This window comes from Grampus griseus (genome assembly GCF_964374135.1).
Source record: "Grampus griseus genome assembly, chromosome: 18".
NCBI lineage: Eukaryota > Metazoa > Chordata > Mammalia > Artiodactyla > Delphinidae > Grampus > Grampus griseus.
The window spans coordinates 73579974-73598500 of NC_139012.1; the positions used below are offsets into that span (position 1 = coordinate 73579974).

At 50.8% G+C, this 18527-nt stretch overlaps 1 protein-coding gene across 3 annotated transcripts in view; it reads right to left on the bottom strand.

Moving 5' to 3' along the window:
* Positions 1 to 620: 620 nt before the first annotated feature.
* Positions 621 to 18527, bottom strand: part of MTUS2 (microtubule associated scaffold protein 2) — a gene marked incomplete at its 5' end in the record, with an annotated part of 327280 nt that continues 309373 nt past the window's right edge. For 2 of the 3 annotated variants that reach the window (XM_082675664.1, XM_082675665.1), the window contains 6 exons: positions 621 to 1192; positions 2298 to 2395; positions 4773 to 4892; positions 5985 to 6083; positions 10699 to 10772; positions 14016 to 14121. In XM_082675664.1, the coding sequence (XP_082531790.1) occupies positions 979 to 1192; positions 2298 to 2395; positions 4773 to 4892; positions 5985 to 6083; positions 10699 to 10772; positions 14016 to 14121 (711 nt within the window). In that variant the 3' untranslated portion in view covers positions 621 to 978. The remainder of the gene's footprint in view (positions 1193 to 2297; positions 2396 to 4772; positions 4893 to 5984; positions 6084 to 10698; positions 10773 to 14015; positions 14122 to 18527) is intronic. The other variant, XM_082675666.1, reaches the window with a different exon arrangement.

Below are 18527 nucleotides of genomic sequence, written 5' to 3' on the forward strand. Positions count from 1 at the left end.
AGCGGTCTTCCTTCTTGAGGACGGAGCGTGAATGGTCTTGGCCAACTCCAAGGTCACTCTCACCCTCAACCTATAAGGTCATGTGCTTCCATATTTTCCCAAAGATGAAAGAGCTTAATGATGGATTCCAAGATGCCATTTAGGGAAAAAAAGCAGAACTTGTGTTTACAAGACTATAGATGATCCACTGTCATGAGTGACACCTGCCAAACTCCTCACCCCCTCCAGGTTTCCCACTGCTGCCCCTTATCCGCTCATGACAGAAGTATTAATGATTGAAACTCGCGGACGGAGTAATGGTGACCTCACATCATGTGGACTAAGAAGCCGATTGTTCCGAAGGCAGGTACCGTTCGTGAACGGCCGGTGCTGGTGTTGAACAGAGTACCACGTGGTGGTAGGTCGGAAGGCGCTGCTTCTCTGTATCTTTTTTTTTTTTCCTTTTTCTATTTTGGATAGAAATATTCCCGGGAAGGTAGATAGAAATGCATTTTCATTTCCCAATAATTCTTAGGCACGAGTTAGAAAACTGCTGACCTTCACCAAAATATGTCAGCACTTCATGTTATAAAAAATGCAATTCAGAACCGCTGCACGTGTATATACGTATATCTAAATAAACACACATATCGGTGCAGTACACAATGATTGTTCAATGGATATTCAAAACTGAGCTATTTGTAACTAACCTGATATTCTGCAGTGAAAGTTCATTGCTCAAGAACAGTTGGCGTTTCTTTCTTTTGGCTCTAACTACTGTCAAACGTTTGCACATCAGACGCTACCATTTACACTTTCCGAAGTGCCAGTACCAGGACAGTCTTACACGAGGATCAGAAAAGGACTCTGCCTAGGATGCAGCTATACAGCTACTGGGCATGCGCGCAGGGTCAGTCGGGCCGGTCCACAGTCACCACTCCCTCGAGGCGGAAACCCTCGTGGACCAGGCGCCGCAGCTCGACCCGCAGCGTGGTGGCGTCATCTGGGCGTCATGCTGACTCTGGCGGGAGAGGAGGGCCCGGAGGAGGAGCCTCGGTAAACGGGGGACGTGGGGGACAGTTTAATCGGGCTGGTTGGGTCCCCCGTTTGCAGCTTCCAAAGCAGCTCTTCGTTGGTTCGGCTCAATCTTTTCTTCTCCTGTGTTTCTTTCTCCACGTATTCCTGGAGGTTAGCATTCTCCTCTGACAGCTGTCTGCACGGGGAGAACAAGCAACTGTCGAGCAGCAGTCACGCCGGAAGGCACTTAACCTGAGGTCTGCAAGGCCGAGGGTTGCAGGGAAAGGGGGTAGGTGGTGGGTGCCCGCGAGGAGAACAGGGTCCTGCCAGACCCCAGGGACCAAGAAGCGGGGTTGAAACGCGATTGCTACTCATCCCAGCCACACATCCGTTCCCAGAGACCCTCCGCCAACAGCCGATCTGCCCACAGCCCCTCTGCCCGGGTCAGGGGAGGCGCTGGGGGCCAGGGGAGAGAGCAGAAGCCGCCGGGAGAGAGAGCGGGAAGTGCAGCTTGGTGTGGGACGCCCTGCCCCTGGCTCAGGCCTCCCTGGCAGCCATCACCTCTGGTCTGTGCATCTGGCCGCCTGCTGGACCGGGAGCCCTGGAGAACAGGCCCCAGAGCGGTCCTCCTCGAGTGCCCGGCACCCAGTCTGAGGCCTGGTGCGTAACGGATGCTTAGTTGATGTTTGCGGCTAATGGATGCTAAATGAAAAAGGAACCGAGGCGTTCTGTGCCTCTGTCGTGACAGCAGTGGGTCTGCCCCCCCCCATCTCCCTTCCTGGGGCCCTCCGAGCAAGGAAGGCAGCACCAAGATGGAAGCAGTGTCCCTGGGGAGCAGCTGCATTGGTGCATCCCCTCCCTGCTGCCCTTTGGCCAGGCCAGCTCTCCTCTGCCATGACCACCTGGCTCAGCGCTGGCGCAGCAGCCGCAGGCCCCCGCAATGGAGCTCGGCGTCGGCTCACACGGTGGTTCTCTTTAGCCTAGGAACCCCCAGCTGGCAGCCTCTCCAAAACCTCCTCCAGAAACATCCCCGTCACCTCCCAGCTGTGCCCCAGGCTTTGGCTGGTGTCACTCATTTCCACCAAGGTGGGACCTACCGCTCTGCGGAGCCCGGGCATCGGCTGGGTGCTCAGAGCGGTGTGTTCTATGCTGCCCTCGGCGCGGGGAGTGCCAAGAGCCTGTGTGGGGAAGCCTTGGGGCTCGGAGGGGTGAGGATAAAAGCAGAGTGCTCCAAGGTCAAGAGCAAAGCCATCCTGTCGGCGACACATGCTTTGGAAGCTCCGACGCCCAGGCCCACCTACCTCGTGACGACGGTGTTCTGGTCGATCCTGGCTTTGAGGTCTTCATTCTGCTGTTGGAGAACTTGGATCTTTTCCTCCAGGATAATGTTCTTCTCTGCCTATAAAAGATGCAGTGTCAAGAGCTGCTCAGCAAGGCCCTATGGACAGATGGCAGACCAATGCCCTCGGCTTCTGGGCTTTGGAACTTTATCAAGAACAGTGTTTTCCAAACCGCGGTTTGCAATGCATCAGTCGGTTGTAAAATCAGGTTAGAGGGACGTGACCAGCATTTCTTTTTTAAACAAAACAGAATAGAAAATACCAGAGTGCACCGTGTGTAGTAGAAGTATTGTTGTATGTATTTTAGATACAGTATATATTTCCCTCTTAGATGTATTATGTGTGTATATATTAGTGTATATAGTGGATCGTATGTACTGTATATCTACAACTTACGTGTGTGCCTGTACTGGATCCCTATGTAGAATATATCTCTCACAGTGAGTGTCCCCAGACCCCTGCCATTGTCGGAAACGAGCTGCGAGCACCACCTGGACCCCGTGTGGCTGATGGGTCCCCCGGTTCTTCCCATCAGGCCGTCTGCCCTGCACTGGCATCTCTGGCCAGGCCTGTGTGCATTCTACGACATTCTGAATTAATGGAGGGCTGGAAATGCAAACAGCATGGACACGCTCTTTTCCTTCTGAGGCTCTGGGCAGCCGGGAACGTGCAGCGCGAGCCCAGCGTGGCACACGATCAGAAGAGAACATCCTCTGTGGTTGCCACTCCTCTGCAACTCACGCCCCGCTCTCTCTGTCGGTGTGTCCCCAGGGCCTGAGACCTAGCCGAAGCAGAGCTCCATTCTAAGATGCACTGAGAAATAAATGCTAGAGGAATCTTTAAAGAAAACCGCCGCTTCTCCATGACTCAGGCTTAGGCATCAGAGCCAAAGGACTGGGCTCTGCCCCTGCCCTTCAGCAAGGCCCTCCTAGGAAATGGGAAGTGATTAAATCAGTTCTTCCCCCCACCCCTACCCACCCCTCTGCCTGGAAAGATTTCAGGAATGAGAACTCTTGTGTACCTGCAGAAGGCCCGGAGCATGGCTAAATACAGCCAAAGCAGCCCGGAGGCTTGTGGCTGACCAGATAACGATGCAGGTGGCCCTGCCTGGAGGAGGAGGGCTGCAGGGCTGAGACGGGAGGACTCTGTTCGCGAGCCCCCCGCTGGCCTTAGCTCTGGCCTTGCTGGGAAGCTCTGGGCTGCTGGAGGGCGCCAGGACGCCAGCATTGCCTCTGATGCTGGCAATAGGCACTCACACCCCCGTCTGCCCTTATCCTGACTGACAGGCATCCGTGCAGTGAGAGATGTCCCCAGAGAGGGATGGTGCTAGATCAGGAGAGGGGACGTGCCGACTGAATGCAACAGGTGGTCTGGGACCAGCTCCTGGTTTGGATATAGCGGCTTCAAGGACATTTCCGAGACATACGGAGAACTTGAAAAGTTAGAGGAGGTGATCAGTTACTGAGATGGTAAGCTGAGGGTTTGCTAACTGAAAGAAAGCAGGATACAAAACACTCGTATGTATGTGTGGGTCGTATATTAGGGTGTGTACACTTGTACAGAAGAAAGGCTCTGGAAATATTAACAGTGTAGAAATATGTCATTTAAATTTTCTTATCTATATCTTATAATTTCCTTTTAGAGGAAATTATATTTCCTTTTAGAGTATCAAAAATTTATTTTAAATATAACAATAAAAAAGAAAAAATTAATCTACCTGCGACCCTTGGGCCAACCTTCCCCTCAGAATGGCATCTCCCTGGAGGCAGGCTTCTCTGCTGCTGACTCTGGATGACTGTCTCGGCTTCAGCCCTCGCACCCACAGGGGCGGGGAGTGAACTCTGGCTGCTCTACTCCCCCACAGGGGTGCCCTTTGCTAGTTCTGCGGGAGCCAGGCTGAAAGGCGAGGCAGAGCGTGTGCTGAAAGCCGGGGCCTGGAGCTCTGGCCCAGGGCTCACGCCTGGGCTGGACCACTGTTTGGCCCTGGGTGAGACAGGACCTCATCCTAAGCCTCCGTCTCCGCATCTGTGAAAGGAGGCTCCTGACAGCACCTACGCAGTGGATTGCTGTCAGGGTTAAAGAACAAACGCGCACAGCGTGTCTGCGCCGTGCCTGGTGCACAAAAGCGACGCTCCACAGATGCAGGCTCACCGCACACCTGCCCCGGGGGGGGGGAGGAACTGGCACGTCACAGAGGTGGATGCGGAGCCGGGCGGGGCATCAGACGGCCTCCGGGTTTCTACAAATGAGGCCACCTCTGAGACTTCGGAACTCCTGGCTTCCTAAGAAAGGCGTTTTCTGCTCACTTGTGAGCAACGGACATGTAAGGGCCCCCACCTGGATGGGGCCGTGGGTGCTGTTAATATTGACATCCACCGTGGCAGCAGGGATATCATGCAGGTTACTGGGGCCTCCCAAGGTAAGAGGCCGACTCACCAGCTTTTCCAGCTCAATGATCTTCTTTTCCTGCTGGTGTATTTGCTGATTCTTCATCTCTAATACCTGCTTCAGACTCTTCATGTCTTCTTCCAGGTGCTGATAAGGAGCCAATGCAATCTACAGGGGCAGAGAGCAAGGGGCTGTTTACCAGGCAGCCCGGCGAAGCCCAGTATCCACCAGCACCATGAATTCAGTGCAATCTAGTCATCCGTTAACAAGCTTCCTAACGGGCACTGGAGAATGAGAGCGAGAGGGCGAGAGGGAGACAGTGCTCACAGCCTTCCTGATAACGATGCCCACGAGTTTCCACTGGGGGAGCGACTGAAAATCCAGCTCCTTGGGGAGCAGGAGAGATGAAGCCGTCGTTCCCTGAAACGTCGGATCCTGGGGTGGCCGGATACTACCAGCCTATCGCCCCAAGGGAATTCAGTGGGCAAAACCAGTACATTCAACATTGGCTTTTAACATTCACGCAGAGTACTTGATTCAACAGACAGGTGGGGATTGAAAGGTCCCAACTGTGCCCATGGAAGGCCCCGCCCCCTGCCATGCATAGCAAATGAGCAAAGTGGTTTAAGAAGCAGAAAAGGCTGTTGTAGAAAAGTAAATGTGAGAATAAGGTTGCCAGATGTGACAAATAAAAAGACAGGATGTTCAACTATGTTGGAATTTCACGTAAGTATTGCATGAGACATACTTGTTACTAAGAAACTCACTGATCTGTAATTCACGTGTAACTGGCTGTTGTGTGTTTTGCCTCGTGTGTTTTATCTGGCACCTTACATCAGAGGGAAGGAATTGTGCCAGCCTGAGGAAAAACCCCTCACCCTACCAACTGGGGCTTCAGGGATGCCTCCCTTGCAGGCGGCACTGGGAGGGAACGGGACGTGGGGCTGGAATGGGGCCTGGCCAGGGTGGGGTGTTTCCAGCTCGTCACAGCAGCCCAGGGACAGGGGCTGGGGAGCCGTGTGCAATGAGGCAAGAATAACACTTAGATGGAGAACCCAGGGCCATCCCGACTCAGCACAGGTGCTGACAGGCACATGCTTAAAATCCCGGGAGGCCCTGACCGCTGTCGCTCTGGCGTCAGATCATCACAGGGGCCCTGCCTTTGGGGTGACTGCTGGGGGAGCCCCGGGTTTCCTGGAGTCCAACAGAACTGCCTTGCAAGGGCCCTGCGGGTGCTGGGAGACCGGAAGCGCATGATACCTCCAGCTGCTCCTCAGTGTTTTTCCTCAAAGCTTCCTCGAAGCGTCTGGCTCGGTCCCGCAGAGACTGGCTCTGGAAGGTCAGCGTGTCCACCTGGTCCTGCAGGTAACACACGAAACGTCCAGCCCGGTCCCCTGCAGACGTGGCACCTGGGAGGCGGTGATGACGGCCACCACCCTGCCCTGGGGGCTCTTCCCAGGGCGTCCAGATCAGAGGTCCCCCCCACCGGGCTCCACCAAAAGGCCTTCGCATGCAGCAGGGAGAGGCCCCCAGTCTCCCTGCCTCCGTGCCTTGTCCAGAATGGACCACAGAACACTGACAGATGCATGTTTCTGTCCCACGGAAAGTGCACGCACACTGGTGGGGCACTCGAAGCAGGTGGCCCGACTCAGCGCCTCCTGAGATCAGAGAGCTGTCCTCGCCCCCCACCCCCAGGAAAGCAAGGAGCTTGCGGAGCGGAGGCGTTTAATAATTTATCATCTGACTTCACAAAAGCAGCCCATCAGCAGAGAGGCATCTTAGTCTGGGGGGGCTCTAGCCCCCCGCTTCAGGAAGGACGGTTAATCCATCTCAGAGAAGAACTGTGCTCATCTGTCAAGTTCAAGCCAGAAGCTGTCGAACCAACCTTGACTTCTGGCTCTGCCCGAGCCCCTCCCCCCACACTAAACACAGCAATGGCAGGGCCCGGAGGATGCGGCCTCCCGCGTCACGTCCCCGGATCCACACACACTCCTGATCCTACTCCGTCCACCGGGTGGAGCCACTCGCTGACTTTGTCCCGGACCCGGCAACTCGTTTGCCCTCAAGGGGGAGTCAGGGTCGGGGCGCGGGGGAGGGGGAGCTTTCTAAAGCGCAAGTCTGAGCCCCTCACCCCCCTACGTAAAACCCCGTGCCCTCGGGACCAAGTGCCGCTGACGCAGCGTCTGCACCCTCCGCATCCGCCTTTCTCGTCTCGCTGCCCCCAACCCACCTTACATCCGCTCTTCCCCCACAGCCAGCTCCCGCTCACCCCCGGCCCTCTTCTGGCCTCCGCTCGGCGCCCCTGGGTGGCAGGCCCCTGGCCTGAGCTGCCACGTGAGTGAAATCTGTCCCGTTCAGACGCTCCCCCCCGACCCGGAGGGCCCTCCTGACCCCCATCCCAGCACGTGCCCGCCACGGGGCTGCTCTGTGTGTGAAGGTGGAGAGAATGGAGGCGTGTGTGGGGAGGCCCGGGGCCCCAGCCCTGCTGCCAGCGCAGGTGCCACCACGCTGAGCCCTCTCCCCGCAGCCCTGGCCCTGACCGATGGCGGCGGGCAGCAAAGGGAGCCGGGCAGAGCCTTGACGCCCAAGCAGAGGGAAGAGACGGTGCCTTGCTGGTGCCACGTGTTCCAAAATTCTCCACCCCCATCACCACTTCTGTAACATTAAAACCCAGGGACTGAGGTCTTCCCGTGAACACTTCTGGCAAGAGAGATGGCCCCGCTCACCACATGTGAGCAACTGGGTGCGGTCAACGATAGAACTGCACACGAGAGCACTGCCACATAGCACGTGCTGGCTCGACCGCTTTCTCGTCATCACAGAGAACCCAGCCTTGGCGGGTTCCTTTTCCTTCTCTCCTTTTTTGTTTCCAGTTACTTCCATTTCATTTTTAAGAAATAAAAGCCCCCCACAGTGCCATTAAGTGCACTTGCTGCTGCATGAGGGCAAGACAGTGTCAGTGGAGCTGGAAGGCACATGAGCCAGCAAGTGTAAATCAGGGCTCAGGACAGCCGGCTGGGCCGCAGCACGCATGCGTAGAACGTGACTATAAAATGACTGGCGCGCTCCGTAGTTTAACCACTGTGTCCAGGTTTCCCCATCTGTAAAATGGGTACGGTAATAATAATACCTAACCCAGAGGATGGTGGTGAGTTAATACTTAGAACAGTACCTGGCATACAGTAAGTGCTCTATAAATATTAGCTATTATTTTATTGCAAAAATTAAAATCACTGGAGTGCTACCCACCTCCTATACAAGCCTCGTCAGAGCAAGCATTCCTCTCGAGCCTCTTGTCCTCCATTAAAATGTGAAACAGTGCAACACTCAGGCAAGTACCATCTAGGCGGCATCTAAACTATCACACTGTGTTTTTTCTGCTTTCTTCGCCATTATTCAAAACAGATCCTCAGGCACACAATGGTGCCCCAGCAATCAGACAGGACGTGCTGTTCTTCAACTTGGATTGGCTACTTTATGCCAAGGTAAGAGCACCAAGACCCAGCTGGTGACCTGGCCCGGCAGGGACCACTTGGAGTTAACCAACGGCCCCATAATAATGATGATGATGGCAAATGTAACAACGCCTGAAACTATTATAATAGCACTAGCTGCTGCCTAGTGCTCTATGCCCTTTACACACGATGAAATCAATTTATTTTTAAGGCAGGATCAGAAAATTTTTAAACAGAAAATTCTCTCTCTGCCCATCTGGGCCACTACCCCTCTTTAGTGTGCACGGTGCATCTGCATTATACATTAACTAGATCCCCTTAGAAGACACAGGAATGCCTGCTCACCGGAAAAAAAAAAAGCAATTTTCTCCTGGAGCCAGCAAGGTAACTCCTTAGGAGATAACATTCCTTTCTCAATCCTGTAAGGGGTCACGATGACCCACTACTTGCCCTGTTGGACTACGTACACTGTCAATATGTTACTTTGATGTAAGACCCTTTGCCTCAAAAATTTATATAACTGTGCATTGACCTCTAAGGGACAGTCCTTGGCGCTTTGTCTTTTAATCTTTAAAAAAAAGTTAATACAATTTTTAAAGGTTACTATTTACAGTTATTACAAAATATTGCAATTACAAAATATTCCCCGTGTTGTACAACACATCCTCGAGCCTATTTACACCCAGCAATTTGCACCTCCCCTCCCCCATCCCTACGTGCCCTCCCCCCACTGGTAACCACTAGTTTGTTCTCTGTATCTGTGAGTCTGCTTCTTTTATGTTACATTCACTAGTTTGTTGTGTTTTTTATATTCCACATATAAGTGACATCATACAGTGTTTGTCTTTCTCTGACGTATTTCACTTAGCAGAATGCCCTCCAAGTCTATCCATGTTGCTTCAAATGGCAAAATTTCGTTCTTTTCTATGGCTGAGTAGTATTCCATTGTATACCACATAAAGACTGTCTCCTGGGTTCTAATCCTCAGGTTGGTTCAAATAAAATTCTCCATTTCTTTCTTGGATTGACTATTGATTAATGTTTTCATTGACACACATATTATTTCCCTTAAGCTGCTCACACTTTGAGGAAGGAATTGGCATTATCCCCATTTTACAGATGGGTAAACTAAGGTTTACAGCTTATGTAGCTGTCCAAGATTTCAAAGCTATTAAGAGAAGGTACAGTGGGGATTTAAACCTCAAACTCAGATCTTTTACCCCAAACCTGTTTCTCTAGCTGCCAGCAGCCCAAGGAGACTGGCCTAAGCAACTGTACCCACCTCACACCAGAAAATCTCCAGCTCAAATGCATTCTGCCCATGAGTTACCACTAAAATGTGCACAATTCATGACTGTGTGATGTGAGTGGCAAAGTGAAGACTCATGGATGAAGCAGAACTCTCCCTTCTTTTGGTTTTGGACCGTTTGGGGTTTTCTGATACATCACAGTATGGCTGTTACCTTCCTGGGTTGTGTTCCTTAAGGGTAATGTATCTGGGTGGTGTGGGATGTGGGGTACACAAAGAAGTTTGGGGTTAATTTGCCAAGGACAAGCCACACAGGGAGCACGTGGGCATGTGAGGCCCCCCGATGGGTCCATGGATCGACGGACCGGGGGTGGGTTTGCAGCAGGTGGTTTCCCATTTAAAAACTTTTGAATAGTACACTCAATAGTGCGACACTCCATAATCCTAGATTCTTTTCTCGGCAGGGCAGGCTCTGTGGGAGAAACACTGCCTGGGGAAAGTGAGCCATTGAAGAAACAAAACTCCTGCCTTTGTATTAGAATTATGGTAATCACCTCCCAAATTTCCAGATGTGAATGTCCCTAATATTTAAAAGGTAATCTTTCTATGACTGGGACGTCCACAGCTGGCAATGGAAGCAGGGCCACCAGCCTCCCCCTGGCTTCCCAGGCAGCCCCTCTCTAGGGCTGGGGGCGGTCAACATCTTTTCACAGAAGCAGCTGATTGGGGTCTCTGGAAGGCAGAGACCTCCATTCTCCCCTCCGAGATCAGAAGGAAGCCAGGCAGCGCCCCTGGCATCTGAGACCCACACTCTGTGTAGGTTTCAAGCGGGACGCCAAGAAGCTTCGTTACATCTCCAGGGGATTGAAGTTGCTTTTACAATTCCCAGAACATGTCCTGTGATTTCTGCCCTACATGAGTCTCCTTACCCCGTTACCTCTGCCTAGAATGCTCTGCTCCCTAATCCTCCCCTTTCCCCAAACATGACTCTGACCGCAAGCACATGGGCCGTCTCTTGGAACCCCTGTGGCGCTAACGGTATTATTCATTCTGTGCAAGTATGTGTTACCTTCCGTGCTGGTCTGTCACTATTTGTATCACAGCTCTGAGTAGACAGTAAACTCCTTAAGAGCAGGGAGTAGGTCTTATTTACCCCTGTATTCCAATGCTTAGTACAGGATCCAGTACACGGTAGGTGCTGGATAAATGTCTGTGGACAGGAATAACAATGCTGTCATTACCTTGATGTTGGAGTTAAGGAAACACTAACCTGTAATGACAGCCGCAGCTTTTCAAAATTTTCTTCCAATTCTTTCTTTTCAAGCTCGTGGGTAGATATCAGTTCTGTTGAGAAGACATCAAATTGTTAGGTTGATCTTTCTTTTGAAAAGGGATCAAACAAGATTCTTTTGCCACGCTAAGACTAGTGACGTAGGTGAGTAAGGGACACCAGTATATAGCGGACTTAAGCCTAAGGAGACCTCTCCATTAGTTTGAAATTGTATGCAGTGTTATTTAGGAGAGAGGGAGAAAGGATGAGGAAGGAAATAGGAGAAAGGGCGAGGGTTAAGAGGAAAGAAAGGAGGGAGGGAAGCAAACAGAGCACACGCACGCGTGCGTGCGCGCGCACACACACACACACACACACACACACTCTCTCTCTCTCTCTCTCTCTCTCTCTCTCTCTCTCTCACTTTTATACCCAGCTCTACCAACACCCTGGCCAAGTCAGATTCTCCATTCACAGCACTCACTGAATTCTCCAACTATTCCTAATGGTAAAACCACTAGGTAATTAATGTTAAATCTCCCTTTTCTTCCCTCCCAGGATCACTCTTCTTTTCTACCACGAAGCCGCAATCTCGGGCTGAAGCAGGGACCTTTCCAAGGAGAGCGGGGCATGGGCTGGAGAATGGACAGGTGAACGGGACCAGTGCTGTGCCTGCGAAGTCACCTTGGTGGCCTCTGGGCCACACTCTGGAAACCACAGATGCTAGGATTTGCTTGAGCAAAGAGTCGATGTTAAGCCACTCAGAAGGAAGGACTCATTGGACTGGTTCCTCTTGGGGAGTTTGGAGCAATTCTATTCCGTGAAAAGTGTCATTCCAGTGATAATTTGCAAGATAGGCAGCAAGAGATGTCATGTAAGAGTTATTAAGCAAATGGATTCTATTTTCCTCCAGATGGGAACAGTCTTATTAGCTGGGTGAAGCCCGTCTCATTCTAGCTACACAAGCAATTTGTTTTCATGTTATAACTGGAGAGAGGAAAGGTCTCATTAATCAACCTGGATCATATGCTTAGCACAGGAGAGTACTGGAGACCAATAATTATCATTCCGGCTGGCATAAGCTGCAATTAAGAAAAACTTTGTGGTTTCCATTGACCCAATCTTTTAACTAATGATGGTTAAAGGTCTCTTAGAAATCCAGTTGTTATAGCTGAAATTTACATTTGGGAAAAAAGAAAAAAGTTTGTGCTTATTTTATTGACATAAAACCACGTGTGTTTCTGGTCTACCTGCCTTTGTCTAGATGATTACTTTTAATAGGCATTGAGAGCACCATCCATAATAATGAAGGCTTTAGCTACCATTACACACGCCTACATTGTATCACATCATATGTAATTCAAAGGCCCTGGATGTGGCGTCTAAGCGAGACTTCATTAGTCAGAAAGATCTACCAAGTCTATTTATACGAAGATCCGGAAACAAAAGGCAACACTCCTTGTAACATTTCCGTTCCTGTTCGCTTTCCTGAGACCATTTTCCTACAGCGCAGTGATGGGCTCTAGGGCATTTTCAGATACCCTAACCTCACAAGCAAAGAAAAGTCCGTATCTATTAGGTGGCATAAACCATGGCGACTATCTATGTACTCATAATGTATTTCATTATTGTAAGGTCCTGACACTCTGTCCCATGCTTAAGACTGTGCTCTAAGAGAGTGCTTCTCCAATTTTGCTACATATTAGAATCACCCGGGGAGCTTTAAAAAAATCCCGATGCCTGGGCTGCACCCCAGAGCAATTAGATCGGAACCTCTGTCAGGGGAGCTACACGTCAGTATTTTTAAAAAACTCTCCAGGTGGTTCCAATGTGCATCCAGGGGTGGGAGCTGGTACTCTAAGCATGAGACACGCTCTCAGGAACAGGTAATGCATTTAACCAGTTCTCAGGAAATTCCTCTCCCTTGCGTCCAGCTTGGACTTTTCCACGTATGGGTAGTTCCCAGAGGCGGTGGGGTTGGTGCTCGAGGGGGCAATCACATGAGTATTGACTACTGCACAGTGGGCCTTGCTGTTTACAAAGAACATTTTAAAATAATTTTAAAACTCTGATATTAATTCTCAAATTTTTGGAATTTATTAATCTATTGTTAAATTAACTGTGTTTCATATACTTGAACAATCAGCTGACTGGGGAGGAAAAAATGAGGAAAGGGGAAATTGAAAAACAAATTCTCTATATGACGTAAATGCACGTTAACGTGTAAAAAGCTTCTTTCACAGTCAAAATCTTAGTAGTACTTAAACGCTGTCGCTATTGTTACAACCCACATAAAATCCTACATATCCAAAGATAAGTCAAAGTTATAAAAAATGTAAAAAGAAAGATCCTGAGAGTCCACTTACATCCATGGTGAATGTGGTCTGAGTGCAAGGTGTGGAGAACCAGGCCCAATCAGATGCTGGCGTGGCCGTGACAACACCACACCTGTGGGATGGTTATAAGGCCACAAAACAAGACAAAGCCTAGGATTTCTACACTTACTGTAGAACAGTAGGTCTCAAGCTTGGCTACCTGTTACATTCACCTATGAACTTTAACAAGCCCAGGCTGTAACCCAGACCAGCTACCAAACCCTGCTCTGGGACCAAGGCTCCAGTATTCAGGCAGGGTTGAGAGGATTGGCTTCAGAGGAAAGTACAGTAAGTCCCCTACAAAAGAACCTTCAAGCTGCGAACTTTCAAAGATGCGAATGTGCATTCCATCAACGTCAGGCGTGAGTGACACTGCAGCTGGCCCTCCGTCCCCTATTGCTGACGATCCTTCAGCTCTACCATCTCCTACCTCCTCTCTCTCCTCCAGTCAGTAACTCTTCTTGCCTGTTCGGGCAATGCCAGCCCCTGGATGCCAGCTGTTGTACTGGACTACTGTACTTTTCAAGGTACTGGACTGTAAGATTAAACATGTTTTCTTTACTTTTGTGTTGTTTGTTTTTTATGTATTATTTGTGTGAAAAGTGTTATGAACCTGTTACAGGACAGTACTATATAGCTGATTGTGTTAGTTGGGTACCTAGGCTAACTTTGTTGGACTTACGAACGAATTGGACTTACGAACGCGCTCTCGGAACGGAACTCATTCATACGTAGGGGACTTACTGTAGTTACCCGGGTCCTGGATTTCTGTCTTTTCTGAACCCAAGAAGCAACACAAAGGACACACCAGGAAGGAAAGGAAGGAAGAAGGGAAAGGGAAGCAAGAGAGAAAGGGAGGGCTCCCCATGTCTGCAGCCGGAGAGGGTCAGTGCGCACAGCCCACCCTGCCCGCCCACCGCGCGCACCAAGCCTCGTAGCTACCTTGCACCTTGTGGTCGTGGTCATCCTGCAGGAGCGAGATGGCGACCGTGTGGCTGTTTTCCATCTCTAGGAGAGCCGCCTCATGGCTGGCGGTGATGTCTTCCACCTGCAGGAGATCACAGCTCTGGTTACACAGAGAGCCGGGGACCGGGGGCTCCAATGGCCTCGCTGCTTGGAGGACTGAGGTGGACTGCAACGAGGGGAAATGTCAGTGGCCCAAACGTCAAGGGCAGGACACTCTACTGTGATGGCGGCTACCTCCAGCCTTGTGCCGAGGCAGCAGAGCCAGGATTTGTTGGTGACGCGGGAGTCCCGGAGTCAGGGGCGGCGGGGCAGGGGATGTCACAGGGAAGTCACTGCCACAGCCCTGCCGCTCATGCAACGGGAAGCAGCTCCCGGGGTGGGGTGGGTAGCTGCCGAAGCCACCTCTTTACTGCCCTGCGCCCCCTCTGGACCATTTCCTTCCACCCCATTCCTTCCCCTTCCACCAAGCATTCCGTGAGGTAATAAGGGACAGAAGACGGTCCTCCCCTACCAGAAGGTCCGTTCTGCTTCCTGGCAGCAGGTGGGAGCTACCGCACGCGAGGTATCTGGAGGGAGCTAACATTTATTAAGCTACACTCTCGGCTTCTCCACTCAAGCCTCACAGCGATATGATAAAGTAAATGTTTTCATGTTCATTTCCCAGACGAGGAAACTGAGGTTCAGAGAGGCTTGAAGTGTTTTGCCCAAAGGCTAGTAAATGGCAGAGCCAGCAGTCAGCACAGGGCTGTCTGACATCCATGGCGAAGCTCTGAAACGCACTGCCCTTGCCTCCCCCCGCAAGACCAGCAACCAGTGCCCAGGGACCCTCTCACCAGCCCCAAGGCAAGTGGGCAGGTGTGTGTGTGTGCTCGCCACCCGTTCCAGCCGTGAACCTGCCCCCCGGATCACGGTGCAGACCTCCCCCTGCCCAGGCTGTGGGACCTGCTCCCAAGAAGCTGCTGTTTCTCTGGCTGATGGTACATTTCCAGGAGTTTAATCACAGGTAGTGCAGCCAGCCCAGGATTTTTTTTTTGTTTTTGACTGTTTTTCATTATATATATATATATTTTTAACATCTTTATTGGAGTATAATTGCTTTACAGTGGTGTGTTAGTTTCTGCTTTATAACAAAGTGAATCAGTTATACATATACATATATCCCCATATCTCTTCCCTCTTGCATCTCCCTCCCTCCCACCCTCCCTATCCACCGCCTCCCCCAGGTGGTCACAAAGTACTGAGCTGATCTCCCTGTGCTACGCCAGCCCAGGATTTTTTATTTTCCCCCTTCCTGATCTCTGGCCCCACCACACACCTTCCATCTTTACTGCTTTTGTTACTTTTGTTGTTGCAGCTGTTATTTTAACTTCAAATGTATGACTTACAGGACTCATTGCATAAGACGACCTCTCCCTGTGATAGCAAACCAGAACAATGTTTTTCCAAATTCTCTGTCGGTGACCCACTGTAAAAACACCATTGTACATTGTTACACACACACACACACACACACACACATGCATACACGGGGCGTGTGTGTGAAACCAAAGTTTCACAAAATGACACTTTCCCCTCTTACCTGCAGTAATCTCGTTTTTAAATTTTTATTCTATGTTCCTTTGTTGTTTTTCAAAATGCAGTTACAAACCACTAAATTCATTTCACAACGTACTAAGGTGTCAAAACCTAGCATTTGAACAACACTGAACCAGCGCACCTGCCCATGCCCTGAAGCTCTGTGGCGGACCGGCTCAGAACACTGTCCAGCCACCTCTCAGAGGGTCTCATTTCTCTGGGGATAATTCACAGGCTGATCTTTGATCTGTAAAAGGAGGAAGAACTCTTCACAAGAAAGGAAGCCCGCTTGTGAAGGGGATGCATGGGAGTGTTTGTATTGTAAAATGGGATAGATTCCCATTCTGGATACCATCATTGCTTGGGAAAGTTGGCCCGACTTCTGTCTCCTATGGTAAAAGGAAGTGTCATCCACTAAAACAGAAATATCACTGCCAAGACCAACAACGAACTTGGCAGCGTCCGGAAAGCTGCATTACGCCATGAAAATGGACGTGGTATGCGATGGTTCACTTTTACCTACTGGCCATTCTTGATTAAACAATACTTCACTCGAGGCTCGGAGCTATGAATCCACTCAGCAGAAAGGCCGATTACTGCAGTTTTTAATTGCCCAAATCCTGTTTATATGAAGGTTTTTTATGGAATCTTTGTCCAAAGACTTTCAGTCTCTTGGAAAAACAAATCATCGGTTAAAAAAAATGGAACTGGTTTTCCTTATGCTCCGCTGGTGACTTCCGTTAGAAACAAGTACCCACACATTGTTTGGAGGTATGTTAGTTCAGTAGAAAGAAGAATCTTTCATCCGTCCTTAGTATGATTCTAATTTATTGGGTTCTTACCCAAATTGCCACGGGTGGTTTCAGAAAAGAGAGATGGATGCCGGGACTACGTTCCAGAAGAGTCCCTTTCGTCCTGGCGGTGGGTCTGCTCTGATCAGCAAGGGTGGCGCTTCATCGCATGCCCTCCTGCCTTGGTGGAGTCAGGTCTTTGATTTAGTGGTGATGGAATACCACACCCAATATACCAAGGATGATGTAAGGGTGTGATCTGTCTGTTACAGCCTCTCAGAGGGGCTTCTGGGGATGAAATACTGATCCCCGAATTCCTCCACATGCAATGAGAGGAAAGCCCAGGATGTTCTGAAGGAAACCAGTGAGAGTCAGTGAGCCAAAATCTGGGCATCATGGTCCTTACTCTCGAGTGATTGAGGTTTCCAGACATGCGTATGGTTTTTAAAGACTGTTCCCTCTACAAGGAAGGGGCCGTGCACTGTTGGCCGTCCCCTTTCTTATCCCAGTTTCAATCCCCATGGCTTCTCCTCTATGGCTCTAGGCTTCTTTCCAGAGCACGGGGCAGCAGCCCGTCCGAGCTCTCAGCCTGAGAAGACCTCCAGGTCGGCAGGCATTTGAGGGGATTCAGACAAGCTGACCCAAGGGACACACAAGATATGTTTTGCGTTGCAGATCACCGAAAACGAGACAGAGGCGCTAAGCCATTATCCGGCCACAGCAAACTTATGCTGGGTGAACCTTCATCTTCTTCCTTTTAGAACCCTGGGTGCCCCCGTCCCCCCAAAATCTCTGCTGGGCCAGCCTCCTCCCTCTTCCAGGAGGACAAAGTTCTGAGCTGGCTGCGGAGGTCTGTCCATGTGCCCATCAAGTAGTCCCAGGGGTACAGAGCAGCAGCTGGTCCCTGCACCAGGCTCTGTTCCTGCAGCTGTTTGCTGTTTAGCTGAGTTCCAGCAAAGCAAAGGGCTGGGAAGCCGCCCTCTCTGATGGGTAAGAATAGAGCTGTGGGCTTACTTCATTCAGCCATTTGCAAAATGCAATTATGGGAGCCTTCGGCAATTCACTGAGAGAAGACTTCCATTTAGAATGAAGACGCATGGCCTTTACATTGTCTCGGCTTTCCTCATTAAAGAAAACCAGATTAAACTCCCATTTGCCCCCATCTGCGACGCGTCTTCCTATCTGATGAGACAGAGGGAGCTGCCCCTGTCTTTTCTCTCCAGGGCTCTCTGAACGACTCTCCTTCCGGATAACAAGACGACTCACCATCCCTTCTGTCCCTGCATCCCTGCTACATCATCCCGGGTACCGACTCCGAGCAGGCAGCCAGCCCTGCCAGAGCTCCTGGGCTGACCTCATGCCCCTCCGGGCTGTGCCTTTGCCCCTTTGCCGCCCACCACGTGGGCAGGTGTTCACAGAGGCTTCTATCTCCCGGCTCTGCCTCTTTCCAGTGTCCGGAGGCTCTGGGCTGCGATGGGCGGGGCTCTGGCGCCGGAAAACAGAGGGGCCCTCGGGACCTCATTCTATTTGATCAGAGAGTGTGGTTTCGCTGATGGCAGCTGTGCACCTGCCGTGCGGGACGGATATGGGACAGAATGCGAGATGATGGCCGGAGTGGCCTCTGCACGGTCTGATTAAGTGTGGGCACGCTGGGCCTCCCAGTTAAGTCTAAAAGGATGATTTCTTTAGGAAAGGTTACAAAGTGTGTCCCGGATATGAGACAAAGCCAACGTAAACGCCAAAGGCTGAACGCTACTGCTCCTCTGGAAAGGAGTCTCTGCTCAAAATGCAGAATCCAGAATGCCTTTAGGAACCAGGGGGCCCTGCACGAGGGGCTTCCGGGCCGGGTCAGGGAGAGAGACAAACTACCATAGGGTCTTGGAGGGAGAGGGTCAAAGGTCACAAGTCTGATCACTGAACACCAGGCCCCGTGGGCGAGTACCTTTGGAGCAGAAAAGGAAAAGCATTTGTGTTTACGTTGAAAAATCTGTTTCGTGTGCCCTGAGATAGGGAAGCTTGGGAAACCTGGCTTCTGTTAGTGTGCGGCCAGCTCTAGAATGAGCACTGATCTGATGAAACACCTTTATAATCCGACTTTAAAGATAAGAGTCCTAGCATGTCT